We start from the raw sequence: 17,726 nt of genomic DNA, 5'->3' as shown, positions 1-17,726 counted from the left end.
TTAGACATAGAATACAATGTACAGGGTGACCCATCGACTTACAAAATTCAAAATTAAATACACACAAGTAATAGATGTCGGCGTTTTGCATCAAGACTCGATCCTCTACCGTTAATTAGGGAAATGAGAGATAGCTTGTTGGGAAGATAAGTAGTGATGGGCCCAAAGTTTTTCTCATTTATCCAAAAAAAAAAAATGATCTGGATTAGTAACGTATCCATGTAAAAAATAATCCACATTGATTATCACATTTGGAGAGCTTATTTTCCTCCTAATCGGATCTAGGAGAAATTTATAACAAAACCGCCGATAGACCTATTCAACAGGCTCTCGATACAGCATTATCCTTATTTCATACTTTGACGATAGCTACAACTGGCTTTAAAACCCCGATGTAACTATTTCGAAGAATTTTTCCCACACTCAGTATTTTCAAACGAAAATCGAATGGCGAATTGTCTTATTATCTATATTAACAACTGATATAGAGGCGTGGCTTAATAAATATAGCTGATTTTAGGTTAAAAATTTAAAAACAATGTGTTTTTTATGAGAAACGAAATTTTCTTTGACATCGTGCCTTATTTAGTTTTGATTTCGTGTCAGTTTTACTATTTTGTAAGTAACGCGATGTTTGGCGTGTTTTTACTACCACAGAACCTTCCAGCACAGATATATCTAGCTGTAGAATGAGTCCGAGCAGTCTGATGGACTATTTTCATGTTTTATTTGATAATAATTGATTGTCTTTATTTATAATTATAGAAGAAACCGTATGTATTGACAGCATCCCATGTAACGTTATTATAGTTAAAAAATTTACACCAGATGTCACGATCATAATAGTCAGTTGTAAATATAAACAAACTTATTAATTAAAAAATTATGAGCTATTTTGTTCATGATTATTTACGAAATAATTTTAGAGGCTCACTCTGTATACTTAACTAATTGAATTAAGCCGGAGGTTAATTAAATTAAAAATTGATAAATTAAATTGAGTTATAATCTATTCAATACAATCTTTTATTTATATTTTAAATATAAATTTATTTAATTCTCTCAATCCTTTTTACCCTTTCACTTAAACTTATGTCATACGGTCAATATTATTGACCTAATATCGATATTGTCCAATAAATTGATCGTTTAAGGGCAGTGGCGGATACACTCATATGGGTATGATGGGCATGCCCATCACCTAAATAGACTTATAATTTAATAAAATTAAATTTATTAAATTATAAGTCTAAAAATGAATCGCTTTAAATAGTTAGCCTATTGCTCCTAATTTCATACTAAACCCCCATCTGATAATTTTTGGGGAAAACATTTTTTGTTGTTTAAAAGTTCGTTTCAAAGCATTACAAAAATCGGAAGAAAATCCTAGCGAAATCGGTAGAGGAATACTTTCGGAAATCAATTTACCCTGTATTAGATTCCGTTATCAATAAACCAAATGTTGGTGTCAAGTACTTGAATATCGATGTCCTAGCAGTGAAAAAAGTGCTTCAGATGTACCGGCGGTTCATTAATGATAGTGAATAAACATTATTAATGAATACCGACTATGGATGGCCAAATGGAAAACAGAATGTAAAAATAATTCCGCCATACCAGAGCTGGTAGATCATCTCATTGAAGCATGCGACCAAAATTTGTAGCGTAACTCTTTCGGTCAGCGTAACTACCGCAGAGAGATCGTTTTCTACACTTTACTGGGTAAAATTTTGGTTGTGTGCCTCAATGGGACAGGGAAGATTATCTGGACTTGCCTAAACATCAAAACGGACTGGTCCGTTTTGCTAAATTAATGCTTACGGTATGTGATATCGCACGATAGGTTGCGTACAACACTTAATTTACAAACAAAAGAAGTGTAGGTTTTAATGGGTTAGTTTTTATAATAACACTAGCGACCCGCCCCGGCTTCGCACGGGTGCAATGCAACGTTGAAGGTGCAATGCATAAGAGATAGACATATACCATCACGGACTTTTCTGTAGACCTTTTCAATGTGTACAATACTTAGCACATTATTTTGATAAAACTATTTACCATAGCAGCGCCATCTATTGATTACTTACTCAACCCAGTCGAAAGGTATCGACATCTGTTAGAATCATTTGGAGTTAACAGATAATTGTGACTGTCAAATAATAACAGACAAATAATTAGCAATAAATTAAAATTGCGACTATAATTTGAGATTTAAACTATCCTATCTCTCAAGTTGGATCGAACTGCACATGGTGTGCGAATTTTATTATAATCGGTTAAGTGGTTTAGGAGTCCATTGAGGACAAACATTGTGACACGAGATTTATATATATTAAGATAAGTAGCCAAATAAAGTTTTTTTGTAATAATTTTGCATTTAGAGACGCCTTCCACTTTGATAAAACACATCCTCTATTTAAGTAGTATTTTATTGGTTTCATTCAAAATTTTATTGAACTGTGATTGAATAAAGATATATCAATTTATTTTGTTAATTATCTCGCAAAGTAGGCTTCAGATCCAAAAGTGGAAAACAACTTTTTCCTTCGTCGTTATGAGCTTATTCTGCAGGATGACGATCTGCAGTCAATAACAGAACGCCCCGTATATGATATGATATAAACATCTTCTTTGTAGTAATGAACTATATCGCTCATAAGCGAGTTCATATTCTGATTGACATTTGGCCGATTTTCGGGTGCTGTGACTTGCCCATCACCTTTTTTGAGGGCTGGTTGTTCGCTTATTTGAGGAGTATATTGAAACAATAATATTCTCGAAGACAATAAAACGTCTCGTTTACTACTCACGCTAAATATTATTGAGTAAATATATTGATCACCAAATTTTATTGAAAATCCGTCAATATATTTGGCAGATGCGGAATCTGTTCAAATTACTATTTTAATTGATCAATATTATTGACTCATGTGAGTGTATCCAATGTTACCATAATTCTTCAAACTTATTGTTCGGGTGAAGTTAGTTTTCATTGAAGAACCGTCATTGTATTGGATTTTACTACGCTCTTTTTTAAATCCGTTCTAACGGTTGTGTCTATTCAAATCATGATTTTAATGACCAATTTAACCATTAATTGAATTAAATAGAGTTTCAATAATATTGAGCATGTTAATTTAATAAAAGTAATTACAATAATAATTAATACTATATCGTATTTGCACCGTGCGTTAGTTTTATTGGAGGCGTTTCAACGATACACTACTTTAATTATATAATGGATGCATATATAATTGTATGGATTGCATTTACGAAGAAAAAATTAAATAAAAAAATAATAATAGGAAAGAGAAATAAATAAAAATAAAACAGAATATAGTATCTCGAGACAACACAAACGAAACAGGTAACTAAAAGAAACACTGCCCAAATTGTCTTGTTTTTCGATCACCATTCGATCCCTTCAAATGAAACATATAAAAAGTGTACAACACAAGTATAATTAAGCAATAAACTTAATCGTCACATGTACTCTAGTTAACTGTTAAAAATTTGGTGATTTTCGCTTGTTTTATATGCTTCGTTCGTTAAGGTACCGGCCCTTGATTGGTTCTTTTATTTGAATCCAATGGCTGGCTGAAATTTGTTGATTGGCTGGCGGCATCTACACATAAGCTGTTCAAGTCAGAGAATGGTACTGGACCTTTGTCGCTATTCAAAGCGTTCTTTCCCATTTTGTTGATGTACAAACTTTCGTAGGCATCAAGTTTCAATGGAATGTTGACTAATTTTAACAACTTTATCTCATCGATCTGATGTCCAGTTTCCATGGCGTGTGATGCCACTGATGATTATTTATTGTGGGTCCTTAAGGGATATATTTTAACAAAATGCATAATACAGCCCACAGAAATCCTCATCTCAATTTGAATAATGATATAATGTAGTTATAAATATTGTTATTTTTGTAGTCCGTATCAGAAACGGAAACAACTGTTACAGAACAGTTTGCTACATTAACTTGGCTAACACCGAATCCAAAAATAACAATAATTGTAACTACAATATATCATCCTTTTTTTTTACTTTTTAGTGCATATTAATTTGTTTTGGAATAATTTTTTTTTTTTTTGTTAAAAGTTTTTTTATTAAAGAGAATTGAAAAAAAATACACTGGAACTCGGACTTCATGTCAAGCGCCCTACCAATTAGGCTATTCGAGTTCTAGACACAGAGTGCAATTTTTTCAACTCATTGAATTTTTTATTTTGTTTATCCACTTATTTATTATTATTACTTTTTGTTTTTGTTTACTGGTAATCATGCATACGATATTTATTTACATCATGGTCTCTCGATTATAATTGATGTTTTTTAATATGATACATACAGGCGTAAACTAAATATTGACAAATATCTTGTCTAGTAATCTTAATTAAAGACAATTGAAAAAATATACTCGAACCCGGACTTTTTGGATTCATGTATTTTTATTTTGTGATTTCGTGAATTAATTTGTCACTAAAAAAGAAATTCATCGAAATCGGTTGACGTGATATTGAGTAATTCGTCCATTTGTCGTCCATAAAGACAGCAATTTCTCTTATCAATAATATAAAAAAAAGTGTTTTTATCGTTGCATTTAAAATTGAAAAGTGAACTGACGACAAATGTGTAAATCCGCCACTAACAGTTTGTAAATAAAAAAAATGAATATTTTTCTTTCAAACGCTGTACAAAACAGAGAAAGCGAGTGCAAATAGTCTTTATGTCCGATCGTCCATCGGTATACATAATCTCTGTTAAACTTAAGTTAAAAATTGCCAAAATATTTTTTACTCGACTGCGTGACGCAAAGGTTTGGTAACGTGTTTATCAGTCTATATTTATATCTACGTTTGTGTGTGTGTTCCTGTGTGGCACTTTAGCGGCCAAACGCATAGGCTGCTTTTTGATGATTCTTACATCAATTTATTTGTCTCAATCTTGCGAGTGGCAACTGAAAAGTGAAGATATTCGTTGTGTGCGTAGTCATGGTAGGGATAATAAAATCGATGCCAGCGCTTTAAGTGAAAAATTTTGGAGATAAAGGGGGGTGTTATGACTAATTTGCAATTCTTTACATGTTAATGATATAGAAACTGTCAAATTAAAATGATTGAAAAACACTAATTAATTAAACTTAATGCATTAAAAATTGTGAAAATAAGAAATCAAATTGTACAAATATTATTTTTCAAATGTAAATTATCATAATTATTTATTTAAATTTGTGAAACAAGAATATTAAATTTTAAATGTAAGTTTTCAATGCAATCCATACAATTATATATGCATCCATACAATTCTATAATTAAAGTAGTGTATCGTTGTCATGGAAACGAAACTCACGCACGGAGCGAATAGTAGTAATGAAATTTTAATAGTGCGACCACCAGTTTCCATATTGCAAAAACAGAAATAATAAAAGTCGACGAACTATGTTAAATGGGGCATCGTTGATTAGGTATTGAAAATTTTAACTAAAAAGTTTAAAATAAAATAATAAATTTAAACTCAAAAACAAAAAGAGATATCAAGCTGAAATTGTTATAGCGATCTCAGGACGTAAAAAGTGAGGTTGAGTTCGCAAATGAGCAACATAGAGTCTTGTAAATCGTTAGAGATAGAACAAAAGTTTTATTGTAATGTTTTTTTATAAAATAATGAACAATTTTTTTCAAAACATTTTTTCGTAAACATCACTGTTTATTCGTGAGGGTGTAAATTAGGTTACAACATTATATAGTATGTATTATCTGAGAATATCAGTTACGTGTGTGTGAAACTCAAGCTAGTTTCTTGTCGTTGTTCCAAACACGTCACCCGGTTTCAATTTTACCATGAATCTTTCATTGTAAAAACTATTTTCTAAATCCATTGTTGATAAATTTTTCCAAAAACTATTAGTTTTTGTCAATTTTTAAGGGTAGGGTTGGACCTTTAAGAGATCATTATTATATTTATCAATTAGGCTCTAAGGAACTGCTTTTGGGGTGTATTTGAATAACACGAAAATCTGGTTCATTCTGAACTGAAATTGCTCCAAGATAAAGTCCTTTGAATACGATTTTAGTCGATGTCTCGGAAAGTATTCTTCCCATCGTCAAATGGATCCAATCTTTGTATTATTTCAGTGTCAGCACAGAGCCTCCAAATTGGCCTAGATCAGTGTTCTCAACTCTCAAAAATTTTTCTCTCTAATGCTTCAACCAAAAACCCCTAAAATCCCCTAAAATACAATTGCTGCGAGATTCCCCTAAAAAAAAAAAAACATTATTATAAATTATAAATAAATGTTATTAATAAAATAAACAATTAAGTATTATTACATTAATTACATAATCATTTATAAATAATTAATCAATAATCAAATACCAAATTGAATTATTTAAATAATATTATTATTCGTTTTTTAATCTAAAAAAAGTGAATATTCGAAGTTGAAAAAAAAATTCCCTAAAAAAATCCCATTAGACTTTTTTAACCCCTAAATTTGGAGGGAAAACCCCTAAGTTGATAACCCTGGCTTACATGGTGAAAATCGGTGTCTAGGTTAGGTTAGTGTCCAAAATTATTATGTTGTTTTTGTTTGTCTGAAGACAAAAATCCCATTTCAATAAAAACCGCAAGGAACATTAAATTAAGGGAATTTTTTTACAATCTCTAATGATTTTGATTTTTATTCTTACAGGGTGATCTAGCAAAAAAGAAAATTTATCCAACGTTATGGTGGTTATTCCGAGATAATTTATTGCCAACCGAAACAGTTTTTTATGGATATGCACGAAGTAAGTTGACTATCGATGAACTGAAACAGCAATGTCATCAATATATGAAGGTAAGACTAAACACTCGAACCAGGCAAAGAACAACTGCCATTAAAATACAGTAGAGCTTTAATAATCGGAAATTTTCATTAATCAGAACACTTTTCATCCGCCCGGACTTTCCACACTCTCTCCAATCACTCAAAAATGATATTGTTCCACACTCTCTTGAATCACTCAAAAATGATTCTGTTCGGTTGTATATACGTCTAATAAGGTTTATTGTTATGAATAACAAACAATAACATCACAATAACACGTGTTTAATGCTGTGTGTACAGTCTCCGTTAAATGCATACATTCTAATGCTATTTTGCAATATTTTATTTTGTTTATAATGAATTTTCGCCAGTAATCGGAACACCCCCGATGTTTATTGAGACCCAATTATAGAGACTCTACTGTATTTCCCATTACTCTATTAAGCTAGTTCATCCTCCTCTCCCTCTACCATCTTGAATTATTATACTTCTAGATTTTATAACACCTCTTCAAAATTTCTAGGTAAAACCAGAAGAAGAAGAAAGATACGAACAATTTTGGAACTTAAATCAGTATTTTGCGGGTCAATATGATTCAAGAAAAGATTTTGAAATGTTAAATCAAGAATTATTGGTACATGAACGAGGCGTTCCAAAAGCGAATCGATTATTTTATTTAGCATTACCGCCATCAGTGTTTGAACCGGTTACAGTACACATTAAAAATGCCTGTATGGGACAAAAGTATGTTATCTTTTCCTTTCTTTTTAAATTTGATGCTTTTATCCGCGCCAATGTATAATGCCCATTATAGTCTAGTTCATTATAACAAGTTGCTATATACAGCAAAATTGACAAAATTTTAAGATTTGCGTTGTTTTCAAGACACGCTATTGTAGATGATTAGCCACCTATTAAAAAGCGACTACAAAACCTAAAAAAATAAATATTTCCCGCTTTTTTTTTGGTTTTAAATAAATCAAAGAATCTAGAAAAAAATTTGCTGATTAAAAAATTGATTTTGCATAGTTTTTTTCATATCGACATTCTAGAAACCGGATTTAAGAGATAAAAATATCTAAAAGAAATATGAGTGTATTTAATCTCAAACAGCGACAGAAACCTTTCTAGCGCCCCAACTATTATACCATGTATATACACCGTGTTCTGTTATTAACTGCAGAAACCTAACTTTTCAAAATAAGCTCATCAAAAGCAACAAAAAAACTCTTTTCCAAATTTCGATCTGAGCCTTAATTTGGGAGCTACAGGTATGACAAAAATTGATAAATTTGATTATTCATTGGCTGTCATTCGATAACCAGTAACCAATGATAATAAGAAGATAATAGTAAATTTTTTTTAAATAATATTCAACTGAGGTAGGGATTTTTAGAAATTATAACATGATTTGATTCGTTTATATTATTTTGCAAAAACATTAAATTATTGTACGTAAACAAATAAACTATGTGACAATGGGTGTGGTTTGCTTGCTTAGATCCAATGATAAATTGTTTACTTATAATTATTATTATTTTCTAAGAATAATAGAATAAAAATATTTAAATTATAAAAAGTGGGACAATTTAATAATTTGATACATTTTTTGTTTTTTATTATTCTGAGAAAATAATAATACTTATAAGTAAACAATTTATCATTGGATCTAAGCAAGCAAACCACACCCATTGTCACATAGTTTATTTGTTTACGTACAATAATTTAATGTTTTTGCAAAATAATATAAACGAATCAAATCATGTTATGATTTCTAAAAATCCCTGCCTCAGTTGAATATTATTTAAAAAAAATTTACTATTATCTTCTTATTATCATTGGTTACTGGTTATCGAATGACAGCCAATGAATAATCAAATTTATCAATTTTTATCATACCTGTAGCTCCCAAATTAAGGCTCAGATCGAAATTTGGAAAAGAGTTTTTTTGTTGCTCTTGATGACCTTATTTTGAAAAGTTAGGTTTCTGCAGTTAATAACGGAACACGGTGTATATGAAATATACATAGTATATTAAGTTTAGTCCCAAGTTTGTAACACTTAAAAATAATGATGCTAGGAAAAAAATGTTGTCATGGGTGTTCACTAAATCACCTAATTAGTCCATTTCCGGTTGTCCGTCCGTCCGTCCGTCTGTGGACACGATAACTCAAAAACGAAAAAATATATCGAGCTGAAATTTTTACAGCGTACTCAGGACGTAAAAAGTGAGGTCAAGTTCGTAAATGAGCATCTTAGGTCAATTGGGTCTTGGGTCCGTAGGACCCATCTTGTAAACCGTTAGAGATAGAACAAAAGTTTAAATGTAAATGTTCTTTATAAAAAAATAAACAACTTTTGTTTGAAACATTTTTTTGTAAACATCACTGTTTACCCACAAGGGCGCTTATTAGGTACAAATTTTATAGTATGTATGAATATGGGAATATGAGTGTGTGTGTAGCTATTTAAAAGTGGATATCTTTTTTTATTTGCGTGACATCAAAAAACAAACGATTCGCTTCATCAACACTGTCTATACATGGTATTTCAACAATTAACTCAGTCAATTGTTTGTTTTCACTTGTTAGATAATAAATTTCATGTATCAGTTATAAAGATAAATAAGTTTTTATAGAGTTGAGTCACACTTAAATAGTTGAATTAAAATTTTTCTTGGATGTAGTGGAGCACATAAAGGCACAGACAGACTCGCATCAGCCATTGAATCTTTCAGACTCAAGGATATATAGAGTCTTTTAGACTACTTCAAAGTTTTTTTTAATTTGCGGCTGGTCTGTTACAATTTTCGAGATAAGATTGACATAATACTGCGTTAGGCAGAAGTTGACTGATATCCAGGCAAAGCGAATAACTTGCAATGACGAAGATTTCCAGCCTGGCAATTCCTAAACGGTGAACTTTTTTCCCCAACGTAAAACGGTAGCAGATGATAATAACTTTTAAGCTAAATTTTAAAATTTTGAAAGGACTTAATTTCGATTCTCTATTTTGACGAAATTCTGTTCTGCTTAAATCTGTGCTGATTGTTTAAATCATTAAATATCTTAAAAATCCAGTAAGTTAAGGAATATTCAAATAAAATTGTCCAATGAAATGCAAATGTCACGTTTTCTTAGCGCCCGATGCTTACGTGACGTTTTTACGAAGGGGTCCTAATTATGAATTATATTACTTTTTCTAGGGGTTGGACACGAATTATAATAGAAAAACCATTTGGCAGAGATGCAGCTACATCCGCAAAACTTTCCGATCATTTAGCATCATTATTCTCAGAAGAACAAATTTATCGTATCGATCATTATTTAGGCAAAGAAATGGTACAAAACTTAATGACCTTACGATTCAGTAATCGTATATTTGGTCCAACATGGAATCGTGATAATATTGCATCAGTACAAATTACATTTAAGGAACCATTTGGCACACATGGCCGTGGTGGATATTTCGATACATTCGGTATAATTCGAGATGTTATGCAAAATCATTTACTGCAAATATTAAGTTTAGTTGCGATGGAAAAGCCAGCAACTGTACATCCAGATGATATTCGAAATGAAAAGGTAATTAAAAATTGGAAACATGACAATTTTTAGCAAAATTTTTTTTATCAGTATGGAGAGCTCCTCCCTAGATATGAGCTTGAGCGGAAATACTTATGAAAATCAGAAATATCTACGAAGTAGCAAATAATTTTGGAAATTATCCAACGCATTCTAGATCGCTGATCACGATTTAATATGTAAATTGGTTATTTCAAAATGACAGATTCAATATGGCCGACTCTTAAAGTAAAAGAATTCTCTTCAACGAAAATAATGATAAAAAATGCCAGATTCTTTACTACAATCAATATTTTATTCCTGCAAAAAGGATTGGGGAAATTTTGGCCTCACACATTTTCTGTCACCCTGGGGCTATAACTCAATTTATCCTGTAATTAAGGTCTCATAGACAATATCCTCAATTTTATGTTCCAGGTAAAAGTTCTTCGTAGTATCAGAGAATTGACTCAAGATGATGTCATTATAGGACAATATGTAGGCGATCCAGAAGGAACAGGTGAAGCGAAATATGGTTACTTAGACGATGAGACTGTTGTAAATAAAGATTCAGTAACTCCTACTTATGCATTGGCTGTCTTGAATATAAACAATGAACGATGGGATGGTGTTCCATTTATCTTACGATGTGGAAAAGGTTTGTAATCATCGACACTTCCTCTTCCACTTTGTTCTATTTCCTCCTATTGCATTGTTCAAAATGGAGAATTTTTCCAAAATTTCTGAGATAGTTTCTAAATCCAATTTGCTAGAGAGTCCAACCAAAATTTCTTTGGCATTACAAATAAACAAATAAACTTATCATTAGTCCTTTTGTGATATTCCAGGGTGGTCTTAAATTTCTGGTTATCATGACAACACTTTGAATCAAAATCTCTTTTTTATTCTTAAAATGAGTCTCGGTAGAGCCCAATATGATCAAGGACATAGTCAGACTGATCTGGGTACCGAGCCACTCTCACGAGAATGAAGTAGCAGACTCTTTAGCATGCGAGAGCAATGCCCATAGCAAAATGCTCCGTAATTTACCGAATCAAGGAATAGCTACGACAAATCCATCTTGATTACGTGGACATTGCGCAGGGCATACGAAAGGCCAAATTGTGTTTAACCACAGCTAAGCCATGCTAATGTGCTCGTTTGAAACTCACTAGAGCACAGTTGAAAAAAAGGGTGGTGGGACTCTTGAAAAGGCAATGTCGATGGAACTACTACCTTCTTAGCATGGGAATCTCTGATGATCCCACTTATAGGGTCTGTATGAAGGACGATGAAACATCCATTTACAATATTTGCACCTACAGAAACCTGCAGGGCGTTAGGTTTAGAATATTTTGGTCTAAAACCTTGGATTTTTCAATCTTTGGAGAATTCCCGGCGAAAAGCTGTGCCTCGACAGAATCTTATATCTTCATTTGCTTAAAATAGCATCTCTTACTAGATGATGGTTATAGAGGACTTCTTAATCTAAATGCTTGGAACATATTTGCAAGAAGTATGTAGTATTATGTAGTATTATTATTATTATTTTTATCTTATTATTTTAGCCTTAAATGAACGTAAAGCCGAAGTAAGAATTCAATACCGTGATGTACCTGGTGATATTTTCGAAGGTAAACCAAAACGTAATGAATTAGTAATTCGAGTACAACCTGGTGAGGCACTTTACTTGAAACTTATGTGCAAAACACCTGGTATGACATTCGACATGGAAGAAACGGAATTAGATCTCACATACGGCTCTCGCTATAAGGTTAGTATTCATTTTATAATCATAGATATTATGATTTTTCCTAGGAAAGGTAATATGATTCAAGTGGTGGAATATAATTTACTAATAGCGTATTCGGATTTTGTCAGAAACAAACAAAAGGTGTTCCATTTTTTTTTGTTATTTTTAAATGTGCCGCCATTTTGGTTTTTTGAGCTAGAATATCGTATATAGTGGACAAGTGACAAGTGTAAATAAAACGGTTATCAAATTCCCGGTTAACAAAAATGACGAAATATTTCATCGATGAACATTTGTGAGTAAAGTGATACTTCGGGAATTTTTTAATTACCAAAATTTTTGATAAAGTTTCGATAAATTTCCACACTCATCCCTTGAGTGTCATCAATGATATTTACTTTCAAATATCTTCAAAGAAAAAATTCATCAGGCGTTAAATTGCAAGATCTAGGCAATCAATTAACGCCAACTTTACGTGAGTATTCAATTGCCAAACCGTTCAAATGCCAACTATTTCGTCATTTTCGTTAACCGAAATGTTCTTGCCTGTCACATGTCAAAATAGAGGGCATTTTAATTCAAAACTCCAAAATGGCAGCACAATCAAAAATAACATGAAGATGAAACTCCAAATGGATTGCCACTGACATGCTTGTCAGTGGCAACAATTAAGAGCGTTTCCGGGTACTTACGTTACCCTGCTATATCATACGTACAGTCTTCCTGATAGCAAACATTCAAAGGTTGAATTTGCTATAAATTATGGTAAATTTTGCTTATTTTTTTACGATTGCTTGGACTACAAACTATGCCAGATAATGATAAAACGTTCCCGATTATGAAAAAATCGTGTTGCGTCAGTATATCGAGCAAGACTAATACTAAATGTTCATGATCGAGGATTCATGGTTATATTCTTTCTGGATTCAAGATATTTTTTATTTAAAAATTCGATATGTTTTCTTTTACAGGATGCAAAATTACCCGATGCTTACGAACGTTTAATTTTAGACGTATTTTGTGGTTCCCAAATGCATTTTGTACGATCTGATGAATTACGTGAAGCATGGCGAATTTTCACACCTTTGTTACATGACATTGAAGAAAGTAAAATTAAACCAACGCAATACAAGTAAGTTCTCCCATATCTTTCAAAATAATTTTAAACAAATGCAAATAAACAATTATGAGTTAATTGTTGAAATACTCTGTATTGACAGTGTTGAATATCAGACCTTGCATTTTTATTTTATTAATTAGATAAGTTCAAAAACATGTATGCAGAATAAAATTTTCTGCTTGACCCTCTTATATTAGCCGATGAGATTTTTCCTCTAATCAACCCGAAATAAAGTCATATTTACAGAATACTTCAAAAACTCATTCAATACCCACATCGCAACTCCCCGAATAAAGGAAAAACTTCCTATAAAGATTTGTTTTTCTATAAAGACCATTTTAGTTCAAATTGAATGAACAAACGCACAAATAGCTAGATTTTTGCTATCAATTACTGTCTAAACTATTCGCTTTACAAAAAAATGTTTCAAACAAAAAATGTTTGCGTATTTATAAAGAACAACTTTCTAATTTTAAGCGTTCATCTGTTTGCCAGTTATGAATCAGAATGAAATTTTAATTTAACCTGATAGCTTAGGTCGAATTTGATGCCGGTATAAGATGCGCCCCTTTGAACTAATATTTTGCGTTTGAAGCATTTTATTCGAATAAATTTATCTATCGAGTTTCAAGCATATGTCAACTAACAATCTTAAAAAAGCACCTTGTATATGGTATTAGTGTAAAAGGAGGCAAATCGGGCCGTGGATACTTGCATACCTCGTTGGGGGAGTACTTTCAGACGCTATGGGGTAGTTTCGTACCAGCGACTAAAACTGCAAGTAGAATCAAATATATTATCTAAACTGCAAGCAGAATCAAAAATACTATCTCTTACATCAAAATTTTATTCGTTTCACCAATATATTTCTAAGCATTACAAACTTGAAACTAAATTTAATATACCTTGATATATTTCAAGTATAAAAAGTATTCTTTTTTTTTTACAGATACGGATCACGTGGACCTCCTGAAGCAGATCAATTTTTACGTGAACATAATTATATATACTCAGGATCTTATAAATGGATTCAACCATCACATTTATAAAATTCCAATCATCAAAACATTCCTATAGTGATGGATTCATGGAGACGAGACGGATGGCAGTCAGTTGGAACTCTCAAAAAAAAAGTACTTACGTAGATATCTAGAATTGTGAATACTTCAAAAGTGCAATTCTAGTTTTAAAGCAAAAAATTCCAAGTTCCAAGTTAAAAGCTTAGAAAATATACAACTCGAAGTTTTACCCTCTACATTTCAATATCAGTAGCATAATTTAATAATGCCCAAGAATCTAGAAAACACGAATTTTACAGAATTTTTGCAGGGTATTTTTCATTTTCAAATCGAAAATTTGAAAGCTTCGGAAGTTCATAGTTATAGTATAGAATTATATTAGTTATGTCTGTAGGAAATAATGTTTCGCTAATTATGATATTATGTGAAATTGTCAGAAAGTCTAAACGATACGGATTGTATAGTATGGGCTCAGTTCGATTGAGACGTAACGCAACCAAATCGGTGACAATGGGTGACAAATAAAGTTCCATTTTCGGTGATATTTTTATATATGTGTTAACTAGCTCGACCCTTATGGAATTCCGCAGTGCGGTAATCGTGGCAAAAACAGGCTAGAGAAGTAATATATAACCGATAATTTACTTTCTTTTATTTACAGGCAATTTTATTACAGATATGATATATAAATTACATAATGAACAAACAAAAATCTTTATATTATTTCTCTAGCCTGTTTTTTCCTAGGCGATACATTTTTAGAAGTCTATTTCGCGTGGACAGGGAAAAACATACTAGTGAAATAATATACAAGATGTTGGTGTTTTTTCCAGAGTGTCATGTATTGTGGACAAATGACAAGTGAAAACATCCCGATTAACAAAAATGACGAAATATTTCATCGATGAAGGTGTATGAATGAGAGGTTTTTCATTTCAAATGATATTTTTTATTGAACATTACATTATAATTGCTCAAATTTTGAATATACATTTTAATTAATAAATTTTCGGCATATTTTCTCACTAATCTCTGGCATATTTTCTCACTAAATTCTCACTAATTTAATTTCCCCCAGTCCTACGCACAGATAATATTATTCACCTCTGTAGGTACTTTTTGTAATTTTCTTTGCTGAAAATATTATTATTATTAGATCATCTATAGTTTTAGAATCATTAGCGTAAAAATTTGCCTATTTCAAAATTATCAAGAAAATATTATTAGAAGTCCGCAAACGAGCAAAATTTGTCCATTTGTTTTGCCACAAATTATAAACCTTAAGTTTGTGTCCAGTGACTTTTTCGTAGGAAAAATTTTCCGTAATATTTTTTGAATTAAAAATAAAAATTTTAAATGAAGAGCTAATTACGAAATTTTATTAAAACTGTTAGAGGGCAATACTTAAAATACATCAAAATTAAAATTTCCTTTGAAATAAAAACAACATGGGTTTGTTTTACAATTTTTATTACTAAAAAAAATTATCTATTTGCTAAGATAAATGTCATAAGCTATTAAAAATTCTTAAACGCAATCATAATAATTATGTCGTTACAACCATAAGAAGAGAATTTTGAAGAATATTGGCAAAAAATCACACAATTAGACAAATCTTAACGTCGAATCAGTGGCGTAGCTCGCCTTGGAAGGACAGTGTATCAAAATTAGTTGGGGGATGGCACAAATGGAGCTTCGGGCACCCTTTGGTTTTAAAATAAGATAGGGGTGCATTTATATGCTGCTGTGAGCTCACATGGTAAAATATACATTGTAAAAAATTAGCCCGGAGGCCCCGTATCATTGATACGACGGTAGTTACGTCCCTGCATCGAATACAATTAATAAAGAAATATCGAACGATTGTTTTCTACAAATTTATGCATTATGTGTAGCATTCCCCGCATCACATGTACACCGTTTATACATCATAACAAAAAATTTTCTAAAAAAATATAGATAAAATTAACGACAATAATAATAATAATAAGATAAAAGAAGGGTACCGCAAGTGGGTCTCTAGCACCTAGACCAAGATGCCTCTGTGCCCTCTTTGAGAACGACCTATCACCCGAACTCGAGGCGTCTTCGGGTAATTTACGACAAAAAATTATACCAAAAATCAATGAGCACTTATTATTTCACTATTGCACAAAATAGGTGAAATTTAATGAAGTTATAAAACTTTTGTTGAGGATTTGAAGTAAAAATATCCCCAAAGAAAAAAGACAATAGACGTTAAATTGTAAGATCTAGGGGATCAATTAACGCCTACTTTAAGAGATATTATACGATTGCACGTTCAAATATAAAATATTTTGTCATTTTCGTTAACCGAAATGTTTCACTTGTCAAAATAGAGGACGTAGTACAAAACGCCAAAAAGGTAGCACATTCAAAATATGGAACTTCTTTTACAATCAGTATAGAATCATATAAACAAACAGGGCGGTAGTGGTTATCATAAAATCCAATGACATTGTTCCGAAGAACCTATAGGAAACTATTTATGTATTTAGGTAGCTGCTTCAAGTTGTATATTTTATAACGTTGAAACTAAAGAAAAAAAGACACGTAAAAGCCTTAATTCTCATTTGTATTCAGTCCTTTTTAAATTCATCACTGATATAATTCATTCCATTAATACTCTTTTTAAGAAGCATTTCATTTGCATATCTTTCTTTTAAGTTTTTTTAATTTTTAAAGAAAATACTCTGGTTTTTATGAATGTTTTTTGATAACGGTATGAAATATTTTGAAAAAAAACCATATAATTGAAGAAAACACAAAAATTTGAGGTATTGTAGGTTTGTGTAACCCAAATCACTTAAACTTGACCTCACATTTTTTTTTTATTCGAACGATTATACTTAAGAAAGTACGAGCACCAAAACAATTTTAAATAAAGAGCTTGATTCATTTTTATATGAAGTTGGACTAAGTTTAAATCAATTCTGAAAATTTTAGGAAGGGGGTGGTGTTGTTTGTGCGTTTATTTTAATGAATAAAGACTTCGAAAGTAGGAATATTTAACATTGATCATATGGGAAAACGATAAATGGATAATATGTTTTCATAGATTTCTCCAAAACTAGTTGGTGGAAATTAAAAAAACCTATTTTAATTAAAGTTAAAAATTTAATCAATTATTGAAAAAAAAAGTTTCTACTATAAATCGTTTCTTCAATTATATGTTTTTTCAAAATTTTCATCTAATTTTTTTGTTGACAATAAAATACTACTAATGATTTCTTTTAAAATATTTTTTAACTGGCCTTAATTTTTTTGTCTTTTACTTTTTTCTAATATTTCACATAAGGTGGGACCAACAATTGTGTAAATTGGTTTTAATATTTAAAAAATCGGCTTAAATTAAGCTGAGCGATTGAAATTTAAGGCATATTGTTTAATGTTAATTAATATTTTTAATTATGTTTATATAAAAAAAATTGTAATTTCT

General features: G+C 31.1%; 1 protein-coding gene across 1 annotated transcript in view; it reads left to right on the top strand.

The window, feature by feature from the left end:
• LOC123302352 (glucose-6-phosphate 1-dehydrogenase) overlaps window positions 1-17,371 on the top strand; it is a 32,853-nt gene extending 15,482 nt beyond the window's left edge. Inside the window, exons 3-9 of the mRNA XM_044885249.1 lie at window positions 6,695-6,841; window positions 7,335-7,555; window positions 10,017-10,395; window positions 10,813-11,032; window positions 11,943-12,148; window positions 13,099-13,259; window positions 14,197-17,371. Of these exons, the coding sequence (XP_044741184.1) occupies window positions 6,695-6,841; window positions 7,335-7,555; window positions 10,017-10,395; window positions 10,813-11,032; window positions 11,943-12,148; window positions 13,099-13,259; window positions 14,197-14,296 (1,434 nt within the window). The 3' untranslated portion in view covers window positions 14,297-17,371. The remainder of the gene's footprint in view (window positions 1-6,694; window positions 6,842-7,334; window positions 7,556-10,016; window positions 10,396-10,812; window positions 11,033-11,942; window positions 12,149-13,098; window positions 13,260-14,196) is intronic.
• Window positions 17,372-17,726: the final 355 nt, after the last annotated feature.

Source organism: Chrysoperla carnea, chromosome X (assembly GCF_905475395.1).
Source record: "Chrysoperla carnea chromosome X, inChrCarn1.1, whole genome shotgun sequence".
NCBI lineage: Eukaryota > Metazoa > Arthropoda > Insecta > Neuroptera > Chrysopidae > Chrysoperla > Chrysoperla carnea.
Note: the sequence above shows the minus strand (reverse complement) of the source record. Positions and strands in the feature narration are given on the sequence as shown.